At 36.0% G+C, this 11,970-nt stretch overlaps 2 protein-coding genes across 2 annotated transcripts; one reads left to right on the top strand and one right to left on the bottom strand.

The window, feature by feature from the left end:
- Positions 1–467: 467 nt before the first annotated feature.
- Positions 468–1,553, top strand: LOC113888542 (olfactory receptor 4C46-like). Its single transcript, XM_027535614.1, has 2 exons — positions 468–907; positions 1,064–1,553. Exons 1-2 carry the CDS (start codon positions 468–470, stop codon positions 1,551–1,553), a joined length of 930 nt encoding a protein of 309 aa, XP_027391415.1.
- Positions 1,554–7,205: 5,652 nt separating this feature from the next.
- On the bottom strand, positions 7,206–7,892 carry LOC113888541 (olfactory receptor 4P4-like). Its single transcript, XM_027535613.1, has one exon. It carries the CDS (start codon positions 7,890–7,892, stop codon positions 7,206–7,208), a length of 687 nt encoding a protein of 228 aa, XP_027391414.1.
- Positions 7,893–11,970: the final 4,078 nt, after the last annotated feature.

Raw genomic sequence — 11,970 nt, 5'->3', positions numbered from 1 at the left:
TATTACAGTATCCAGAGTCCCCTGTATTCATTCCTTTCCTATTATGGATGCCCTGTAATACTTAATGTGAATGCTTAATTACTTTGTTACAAACAACACTTTGATCTCCATCTCCTTACTGAACCCCATCCAAGTCCACTTGGTCCAAGTCACACACACACAAAAATCTTTATGAGAGTTATAATGCAAAATTCACTCTTTCTCAAAGTTGCCTCATGCCTATATTCATGTGCTCATATTCTTACACTTATATTCTAATATTTACACTCAAATCTTCATACACTCATAGTTGAAAAATCTTGAAGATATCAGAATATTTTCCATCTTAAAAAATCTTATTAGCATTTAGATATCTGTAGAATCTAGGCAATTGCTAATTATTAGATAAAAAACAATAAATTCTAGGCTGTGTTAAAAAAAAAAGTGTGACTTGTTAAGGCACTGTGATCAACAAGAACATGAAAAACATGGAAAATAGGAACAATGTGACAGAGTTTATTCTACTGGGATTCACGCAAAATCCAAAGACACAAAAAATCCTAATTGTTGTGTTTTTGGTTGTCTACATCATCTCTATGGCAGGAAATGTATTCACTGTGGTCGCCATCACCACCATCTCATTATTGGGGTCCCTGATGTACTTCTTTCTGGCTCATCTCTCTTTTATTGATGCCTGCTATTCCTGTGTTGATACCCCTAAACTGATCATAGATTCACTCTATGAAAAGAAAACCAGTACTTTCAAAGGATGTATGAATCAAATCTTTTGGGAACATTTCCTCTCAGGCATTGATATCATCCTGCTTATTTCAATGGCCTATGACCGCTATGTGGCCATCTGCAAGCACCTGCACTATATGACCATCATGAATCAGCAGTTATGCTGGTTGCTAGTGGGAGTGGCAACCCACTAGCAACTATTGGAGAAGGAAATGACAACCCACTCCAGTGTTCTTGCCTGAAGAATCCCAGGGATGGGGAAGCCTGGTGGGCTGCCGTCTATGGGGTCGCACAGAGTCAGACACAACTGACGTGACTTAGCAGTAGCAGTGGGAGTGGCGTGAATGGGAGGCTTTCTTCATGGAATCATCCAGATCCTCTTCATCTTCAGATTACCCTTCTGTGGCCCTAATGTCATAGATCACTTTATGTGTGACCTGCACCCTTTGCTCGATCTTGCCTGCACTGATACCCACACTCTAGGGCTCTTTGTTGCTGCCAACAATGGTATTCTCTGTCTGTTAAACTTCCTTCTCTTGGTTGGCTCCTATGTGGTCATTCTGCACTCCCTAAGGACCAAAAACTCAGAGGCCAGACACAAAGCCCTCTCTGCTTGTATCTCCCACATCACGGGAGTTGTCATATTCTTTGTGCCCTGCATATTTGTATACATGAGGCCTGCAGTTATTTTGCCTATTGATAAATCAGTTGCTGTATTCTACACTATGATAACCCCCATGTTAAATCCCTTAATCTATACCTTGAGGAATGCCCAGTTGAAAACTACCACTGGGAAAAGGTTTATAAGTAAAGCTATTTCAGGTGAAATATAAATGTGGCCAGAACCCAAAGTCATGCAAACAGAGGTAACTGTCAAAAGGACATTGCTGTTAATCTCTGCAAAGAATACCTATTGAAATAAAGAACAACAACAAAAAATTTACCAAGCTTAGATTCTGTAAGAAGGGGATTAGAAATTGGTGCAAGAAAATGGGAAAAGCCAAAACCAGGACCATTCTTTAAATATGTAGAAAATTCTATCAAATTGGAACTTGATATCACTGAATTCATCAATTTATATGGATTCAAAATGTTTATTCTAGTAAAAATAAAAGCCATAAAATATATTGTTTCTTATTAATAATCTCAATAACAATCAATGGAGATAGGCACTGCTATTTTTCCCATTAACAGGTGAGAGACTAAACAGAAAGGAGTAAATTCCAAAATGAAAATATCAAAGAACTAATAAACAGAATCTAACTGATCACTCAAATCATACTTTTAACTGTCAGAAAACAATAACAGAAGGATAACCTAATTACCATTCAAAGAGATTGGGACTGTTTCAAACTATATATATATGTATATACACACATATGTCTATGTGTGTGTTATATTACATGTCATATATTATTACATAATAATATTAATATAGTATATGCTATTATTATATAGTTATATCACATGCATAGTTATATATATATATATATTACATATACAATTAGTTATATAACATATTATTATGTTAGTGTGTATGTGTGTGTGTTCCCAGTCATGTACAACTCTGTGAGCCCATGGACTGCAACCCACTAGGCTCCTCTGCCCAGGGAATTTTTCCAGGCAAGAATACTGGAGTGGGTTGCCATTCCCTCTCAGGGGATCTTTCTGACTCAGGTATGGAAACTGCATTTTTGTGTCTCCTGTACTTTCAGGAAGATTCTTTACCATTAGCGCCACTTCTGAAGCCCTAGTATATATACTATTAAACAATAGGTTATTTCATATAACTAAATACTAATAATTTTATTAATAATTTTGCCTATTTATCTACATCATAGTAGATTATTAGACACTGACTTATCACTGTGATATGTAATTGCAGTAGCCAGTCCTTTTTACAGGAGATCTTCCAAACCCAGGGATCACATCCAAGTCTCCCACATTACAGGTGGATTCTTTATCTGATAGTTCACTTCAGTTCAGTTCAGTTCAGCCACTCAGTTGTATCTGACTCTTTGTGACACCATGAATTGCAGCATGCCAGGCCTCCCTGTCCATCACCAACTCCTGGAGTTCACCCAAACTCATGTGCATCGAGTCGGTGATGCCATTCAGCCATCTCATCCTCTGTCATCCCTTTTTTCTCCTGCCCTCAATCCCTCCGCAGCATCAGGGTCTTTTCCAATGAGTCAGCTCTTCACATCAGGTGGCCAAAGTATTGGAGTTTAAGCCTCAGCATCAGTCCTTCCAATGAACACCCAGGACTGGTCTCCTTTAGGATGGATTGGTTGGATCTCCTTGCAGTCCAAGGGACTCTTAAGAGTCTTCTCCACCACCACAGTTCAAAAGCATCAACTCTTTGGCGCTCAGCTTTCTTCACAGTCCAACTCTCGCATCCATACAAGACCACTGGAAAAACCATAGCCTTGACTAGATGGACCTTTGTTGGCAAAGTAATATCTCTGCTTTTTAATATGCTATCTATGTTGGTCATAACTTTCCTTCCAAGGAGTAAGCGTCCTTTAATTTCATGGCTGCAGTCACCATCGACAGTGATTTTGGAGCCCCCCAAAATAAAGTCTGACACTGTTTCCACTGTTTCCCCATCTATTTCCCATGAAGTGTGGGACCAGATGCCATGATCTTGGTTTTCTGAATGTCGAGCTTCAAGCCAACTTTTTCACTCTCCTCTTTCACTTTCATCAAGAGGCTTTTTACTTCCTCTTCACTTTCTGCCATAAAGGTGGTGTCATCTGCATATTTGAGGTTATTGGCATATCTGAGGCTATTGATATTTCTTCCAGCAATCTTGATTCCAGCTCGTGCTTCTTCCAGCCCAGCACCTCTCATGATGTACTCTGCATATAAGTTAAATAAGCAGGGTGACAGTATACAGCCTTGACGTACTCCTTTTCCTATTTGGAACCAGTCTGTTGTTCCATGTCCAGTTCTAACTGTTGCTTCCTGACCAGCATACAGGTTTCTCAAGAGGCAGGTCAGGTGATCTGGTATTCCCATCTCTTTCAGAATTTTCCACAGTTTATTGTGATCCACACAGTCAAAGGCTGTGACATAGCCAATAAAGCAGAAATAGATGTTTTTCTGGAACTCTCTTGCTTGTTCCATGATCCAGCGGATGTTGGCAATTTGATCTCTTGTTCCTCTGCCTTTTCTAAAACCAGCTTGAACGTCTGGAAGTTCACGGTTCAAGTATTGCTGAAGCCTGGCTTGGAGAATTTTGAGCATTACTTTACTAGCGTGTGAGATGAGTGCAATTGTGTGGTAGTTTGAGCATTCTTTGGCATTGCCTTTCTTTGGGATTGGAATGAAAACTGACATTTTCCAGTCCTGCAGCCACTGCTGAGTTTTGCAAATTTGCTGGCATACTGAGTGCAGCACTTTAAGAGCATCATCTTTCAGGATTTGAAATAGCTCAACTGGAATTTCATCACCTCCAACAGCTTTATTCATAGTGATGCTCTCAAAGGCCCACTTGACTTCACATTCCAGGATGTCTCACTCTAGGTGAGTGATCACACCATCGTGATTATCTGGGTCATGAAGATCTTTCTTGAAGAGATCTCTAGTCTTTCCCACTCTGCTGTTTTCCTCTATTTCTTTGCATTGATCACTGAGGAAGGCTTTCTTATCTTTCCTTACTATTCTTTGGAACTCTGCATTCAAATGGGAATATCTTCCCATTTTTTCCTTTTCTCCTTTGCTTTTTGCTTCTCTTCATTTCACAGCTATTTGTAAGGCCTCCTCAGACAGCCATTTTGCTTTTTTGCAGTTCTTTTCCATGGGGATGGTCTTGATCCCTGTCTCCTGTACAATGTCACGAACCTCCGTCCATAGTTCATCAGGCACTCTATCAGATCTCGTCCCTTAAATCTATTTCTCACTTCCACTGTATAATCATAAGGGATTTGATTAAGATCATACCTGAATGGTCTAGTGGTTTCCCATACTTTCTTCAATTTAAGTCTGAATTTGGCAATATGGAGTTCATGATCTGAGCCACATTCAGCTCCTGGTCTAATTTTTGCTGACCGTATAGAGCTTCTTTGTCTTTGGCTGATATAATCAATCTGATTTCAGTGTTGACCATCTGGTGATGTCCATGTGTAGAGTCTTGTGTTGTTGGAAGAGGGTGTTTGATATGACCAATGCATTCTCTTGGCAAACTCGATTAGCCTTTGCCCTTCTTCATTCTTTATTCAAGGCCAAATTTGCCTGTCACTACAGGTGTTTCTTGACTTACTACTTTTGCATTCCAGTTCCCTATAATGAAAAGAACATATTTTTGGGTATTAGTTCTAAACCGTCTTGTAAGTCTTCATAGAACTGTTCAACCTCAGCTTCTTTAGTGTTACTGGTTGGTTGGTTTGCCTTGGAAATGAACAGAGATCATTCTGTCATTTTTGAGATTGTATCCAAGTACTGCATTTGAGACTCGTTTGTTGCCCAAGATGGCTACACCATTTCTTCTAAGGGATTCCTACCCACAGTAGTAGATATAATGGTCATATGAGTTAAATTCACCCATACCAGTCCATTTTAGTTCGCTGATTCCTAGAATGTCAACATTCACTCTTGCCATCTCCTGTTTGACCACTTCCAATTTGCCTTGATTCATGGACCTAACATTCCAGGTTCCTATGCAATATTGCTGTTTACAGCATCGAACCTTGCTTCTATCACCAGTCACATCCACAACTGGGTATTGTTCTTGCTTTGGCTTTATGAGATAAGCCACCAGAAAAGCCCTAGAATACTGGGGTGGGTAGCCTATTCCTTCTCAAGTGGATCTTCCCAACCCAGAAATTGAACTGGGGTCTCCTGCATTGCAGGCAAATTCTTTACCAGCTGAACTATTAGGGAAACCCTCATAAAACCAACAGGACATTCAATCTCTAGAGGGCAAGTAATAAATATTACATCATGTGTCCAAATTTCCTTTTAGCATTCAGAATCCTTTTGCATTGTCCATGTGACCTTCTCATGTTTATGATCCATCACAAAAAGTAATGATTTAAATCAAAGAATATTTTGAAGTCAAATAGAAAACTCAATTTATTAAATAAACTGTCATACTCCTTAAAACATTTGCTTACCTGATATAAATGGTTTCTACAAGTAACATGATGTATGGTTTATAATAAATATCAAATGAATAAATATAAGTATTTACAGCAAGCAGAATAACAAACACCAAGAAAATTGAAGGAATAGGTATCTTTACGTGCTTTTTTTAGATATTTTAATATATATATATGTGTGCCATATACCACAATGTAACAATTGGAGTGACACCACTCGCTACCACGTTTAGAAATCTATTATAAAAATCTGTGCTTTCTATTGCCATTAACTTAGGTTTCTAACCTGCTTAGAGGTCTTATTTCCAAAGGGAGAAATGGTTCACCAGGAGACACAACAATTACGTATTGATCTGAGAGTTAAGACTCCTGCCTAATCACTTTGGGCTCCTCATGCTTCTGAATCAACAAGCAAAAATGTAAGGTAGCATGATCCTGACTGCTAAGGAGAATTGGACTACTCCTAAGGAGAGAAGAAAAGTATGTCTGGAATATAGTAGCTCCCAAAGGGCCCCTCCTGTGTTACTATATTGGATGATTAAGATCAACAAAAAAACTGCAACAACCCAATCCATTTATAATTACTAATGGTGAAGAATTTTCAGCAATGAAGGTCTATACCATCCTGCCAGGCAAAGATAATGAACAAATTAGGTTATTATTGAAGACACAATCATTCCTCTCTGCTAAAACAGCTCCACTTAATTTTATCTCCCTTTTTACTGTTTTCTGCTCTTTAATCTTCTTTATACAGTGCCTCCTAATGATAATAACTCTTGCATTTATATATTCTAAAATTCTTCCATTATTTTAACTGCATTTCCTTTTTCATAAAATCCCATTATCCAGTTCTTTCTCTATTATGATATTTTCAGTGATATTTCAGATCATATTAAATGATCTTATTTTTTAAAAACTGTTAAATTTGCACAAAAGATCTTTTCATAAAAGGTGAAAAGTTTGGTTTTTTTCCCCTTAATTTACTAGAAAATCTTTCTGAGAGTCTCTTCTTCACTTAGTTATAATATTTCTTTTAAGCAGTGTACCACAATGTATTTGCTAATCAGTAAAACTTTATTTTTAGAGAGGTTTTAAGTTCATGGCTAGACTGAGATTAAAGTACAGAGATCCCATATACCTCCTGTCCCCAAAATGGGACCCTCTCCCCCTCAGAGGGATACACTTGTTAAAGTCAAAAGAACGTACAATGATGCATTGCTATCACCCCAAATTTATAGTTTACATTAGGGTTCACTCTGAGTACTGTGTATTTTGAGGGTTTTGACATATACATTGATAAGATTCAAAATTATAGAAACAAGCAGAAGAATTTCACTGCCTTAAATATCCCTGGTGCTCCACCTGTTCATCCTTCTCCCTTCCCTAATCCTTTACATTATTTAAAATGAATAATATAATGCCATAAGAAACAAACAAGACAGCAAATGTAACTAAGGCAACCATTCCTGAAAAGGCAATTACAAGCACACCAGTGATGTAGGTGTCAGTACATGCAATTTTTAGCAATGGAAAAATATCACAGAAATAGTGATCACTTTCAATACGACCACAGAAAGGCAAGCCGATTGCCATAAAAAATTGAGGAAAGGAATGGACAGCTCCACCAGTCCAAGTAGCTAAGAGGAGAAGATTGCATCTTGTTCTGTTCATGATAATCATATAGTGGAGGGCCTTGCAGATGGTAACATAGCAATCAAAAGCCATGGCAGTAAGAATAAAGATTTCAGTACCTCCAAAGAAATGCAGGATAAGGACCTGTAGCATGCAATCACCATAGGAAATAGTCTTTCTCTCTACTAGCAGATCTCCAATTAATTTGGGTGTAATGCTGGAGGTATAGCAGATGTCTATGAGGGATAAGTGGCTGAGGAAATAGTACATTGGTTGGTTAAAAAGAGGACTGCATTGAATGGAGAAGAGGATCAGAAGGTTTCCTACAAACAGGACAAGATAACAGAACAAGAAAAACACAAAGCAAAATATTTGTATGTTCTGGTTATATGAAAGTCCTAGAAGAATGAATTCTGATATGTTTTTCTGGTTTTCCATTTGAGTTTAGTGTAGGTTATACACAAGTGACTTATGTTTCTGAAAAAAAAAGAGAAAACATATGCTTGGGTGAATATGAGCACAATAATATAAAATTTACCCAAAATACATTTACATGAATAAACCTTAATATTAATTATTGATTTAGTAAATGTTTTTAATCTCTCTTACTTTGTAAATCTATTGCAAAACAATTTATAATGAAATGATTATATGATTTACTCAATTACTTGTAAAGATTTTAAATATTTAAACATTATTTTGAAAATAAAAAAGTTGATTGTTGTTAGTAAAATATTTTACAAAACAAAGAAGGCTAATTGACTCAAGGCAAGAAGATATTCTTTTGTATATTTTTTAATTCTTGTGGCCATATACATGAAGGCAACTTACCTTCTTTTAAAACTAACCAAATTCCCTGAATTATCTAGGGTGAATCCCAAAGAAACACAAATTTGTTTAAAATCCCAGCTTGAACTGCTGAACATTAATTTAAATAGTGCATCCTAAGGTTTCTGTGATGGCTCAAGTGGTAATGAATCTGCCTCAAAGCAGGAGACACTGGTTTGATCCCTGGGTCAGGAAGATTTCCTAGAAGGGGGAATGGCAGCCACTCCAGTATTCTTGCCTGGAAAATCCCATGGACAGAGGAGCCTGGAGGGCTACAGCCCATAGCGTCTCAAAGAGTTGGACACAAGTCAGCATGTACACATACTCTGGGATCAAACATAGTTAATGAGTCATGGTAAATCAATGTGATTGTTGTTACATAAAAAGGTAAAGAACTTTTGAGAAATATACATTAAGATTTTATTTTATTTATACATTATGATTTAAGTTGCAAAAAATTCTACAAGTTAATGTATTTCTCATATTTATATTTCATGTGTTAAGATAAATAAAAAATACATACTGATATTGAAGTTTGTTTTGGATATTGGTAAAGCACAATAAACATTGTGAAGTTGCTCAAGTGTTTGCTGCTGGAAACTTCATGCAAAAAAAAAAAAAAAAAACTACTGTTAATATAAGAGATGATATAACAACTTTTGGTCCAGGTATCCCTCAGTGGCATGTGTTGCAGTAAGAATTAATGAAATGTATATAGATTTTCATCTTTCATAACTAAGGGATAATCTTCTTTCTTCTTCCCTTTGCTCAGTTGTGTCTGACTCTTTGTGACTCCATGGACAGTAGCCTACAAGGCTACGCCGTCCATGGGATTTTCCAGGCAAGAATACTGGAGTGGGCTGCCATTTCCTTCTCCAGGGGATCTTCTCAACCCAGGGATTAAACCCAGGTCTCCTGCATTGCAGACAGATGCTTTACCATCTGAGCCACCAGGGAAGCCCCAAGGGATAATCTTAAGATGCTTTTAATCAGTGTAAATTAGTGCAAGATAGAACAAGTTCACTTCTAGATGCTATTTTAACCACTGATGAGGAATTATTTGTCCACAGTGGGTTTGCAAAAGTTAGCACACTTCTAGTGTTTGACAGTCATATTCAGGCCCCCAGAGGTCTATTTAAAAGAAAAACAAACAAACAAACAGAGAATGAATGTTTTTATAACAAGTGCATGATTTTCATATTTAAAAACTGTCAAGTCTAGGGCTTCACAAAATTATTATTGTTATATATAGTCTCGATGATGATTTTAGATGGCAAATAGTTAACAGATAGAAATTTTAAATGGCCTGTATGACACCAATTCTATTTTAAACTATTATTCAAAACTGCAATTTAAAAGAGGTCAAATTTTCTCATTATTCTACTTTGTTTTCACTCTCACTGTAAAGCTTTCAGTCTGTTTTGCTGTAACCACCAGAACAAAATATCAGTTACACAGTGTTCAGCAATTAGCATTAGCTCAAAAGTATTTAAAAAATTTTTTTGGGGGGGTTGCAGCACATTGATCTGTCTTCTACATAATTGCAATTGATACATAGATTTTTTTGTTTGTGAGGTGGAATAATATCGATATGTCAAATAAAATCATTTATATAAAATTTATTTAAAGGAATGTAGACAAAAATAAATAAATAAATAAATTAGAGAGAAATAACTTCATTAACCTGAATCTCTGACTTTAGAAGAGACCTAGATAGTCAAAATAATTCCTCAGAGTTGGAAAGTAATACACTAAAATGAGAACAGACAAAAACCCTGATTCTTTTTTAATCTGAGGTTAAACAGGAGTGTTGAGATGAATGGGGAAGAAGTTATCAAAGAGCAGCCATGAAAATAATGAAATCTTAATTCAGAATCCTTATCTGAGCAGAAAGCAACATGCAACTATCGGGTTAATGAACGTCCAGTGTGTCTTTCTGAGTATTTGCCTTGTAAAAAGATACTATGTATTTAAAAGAAACACATTTAATCGATAATGGATTTAAACAGCATCCTATATTCTGAGCTATTATAATGTAATGAATGGTGTTAACAGTGGTAAAAGGAAAGGTGAAAAGTCAGGTGAGGAGAAAATATTGTCATAAAACAACATTTTTAACATGAGATAGTAAGGAAATCTATACAAAAACTGAAGACACAATGGATGAAATAAAGAATACCAGGCAATCACTAAACAGATGGTTCATGTAATACAACAAAGTTATGGGAAAGTTGCGGAGTGCTAAATTAACTAACCAGTGTGATTCTCAGGCTAATGGTTTAACGTGTTTGAAAGTCTCATCGCATTTAGCTTAGAATTAAGATATTACATAATTCAGAAATTTGATGAAGAATATAAAATACCCAGTGATATATATGGTTCATAACATACTTCTCTTTAACACTCATTTTTGTTTGAGTAAGTAGTTTAGCAGTCAAAGAAACTGTCATGCCTACATAAAAGTGTAACAAAAAGAAAAAATCCCACATAATTTTAACAAGTGCAATCACATAAGTATCAACTTAAATAATATGGTGATGAAAAATTTCAATTAGCTTGATGATAGATTGGTTGTTGTAAGGCAATTTTTAACACATATTAATTGTCTGATTTTCCTTGCATCATGAAAAAATACTCCAAAATTACCTTATTTCTTCATTTTGAAACTATCTTTGCTCTTCATTATGCTGACAACATAAAAACAGGCACTCTCATGTTTAACTTACTTTCTCCAAAATATATTTAATTTTTTTCTTGTTTTATTAAAACATGCGTGTTACAAACTTATTTTTATTGATCTAGATGAAACTAGTCTATGTTAAAATGTCAGATGCCTTGAAATGGAGAATTACTCATATTTATGGATATTCAAGCTGAAATTGGATCTTATCTTAAAAGTAATATGGGAAAATGCACACAAGTAGGTGATAAGGCACAATGAAACACATTGCCAACTCGAGAATGCTTTAATTCTGTTATTAAACAGAATTTTCCATTTAAATAATACATAATTAAACTTAAAATATGCTGTGACATTAGTATAGTAATTAAATTATCATGTTACAAGAGAATAGCTTTTAGAAAGAAACTATATCAAACAAACATAAACAGCATATAAACAAGCTAGCACATGGCTGGTGGGACACTACTCAAACCGGACCTGAGTGGCTATCAGGTTAGTTTTAGGATGCATCAAGAAGAATTCCTCCCCTAGATACTTACTCTGTCAATTTTTCCCTTGCATAAAAAAATCTGAAGTTAAATACAGAGAATAAAAACCAGTAATTCAAACATATCTTTCAAATATTTTGGAAAATCAATGCATCTTAAATTTTCCACAGATTTACAAGGGAAGCAGGATTAAAATATTCACTAAAATTATCAGTAATGAATGAAGTGTATATTTATCCCTCAGGAAATCAAATTTAGGTCCTGAGTATCATCTATTTTATACCTATGCCTGAAGAAAATTTGGGAAGGACAGAATATAATCTACAGTAACTAAGCAAAAATTAATGTCTTTGAAAGCTCTAAGTAATTATATTCCCAAAGGTACTTGTAAACATATCCAAAGCAAAGATTGTCAAGCCACTCACTGTCCAAGGTAATGTCCCTGTTCCTCTAGTTGTTTGCTAAGTCGCTTCAGTCGTGTCCGACTCTGTGTGACCCCATAAATGGCAGCCCACCA

The sequence above is a fragment of the Bos indicus x Bos taurus genome, unplaced genomic scaffold, assembly GCF_003369695.1.
Source record: "Bos indicus x Bos taurus breed Angus x Brahman F1 hybrid unplaced genomic scaffold, Bos_hybrid_MaternalHap_v2.0 SuperScaffold_100431, whole genome shotgun sequence".
Taxonomy (NCBI): Eukaryota; Metazoa; Chordata; class Mammalia; order Artiodactyla; family Bovidae; genus Bos; species Bos indicus x Bos taurus.
This window is presented reverse-complemented; position numbering and strand designations above follow the sequence as displayed.

What these genes read in the sequence shown, in the direction of transcription:
- LOC113888542 (XM_027535614.1), top strand. Translation starts at nt 468, where the DNA reads ATGGAAAATAGGAACAATGTGACAGAGTTTATTCTACTGGGATTCACG. An exon ending in TTGCTAGTGGGAGTGGCAAC is followed by an intron (nt 908 to 1,063) that starts CCACTAGCAACT and finishes GGGAGTGGCGTG; the next exon opens with AATGGGAGGCTTTCTTCATG.
- LOC113888541 (XM_027535613.1), bottom strand. Translation starts at nt 7,892, where the DNA reads ATGGAAAACCAGAAAAACATATCAGAATTCATTCTTCTAGGACTTTCA.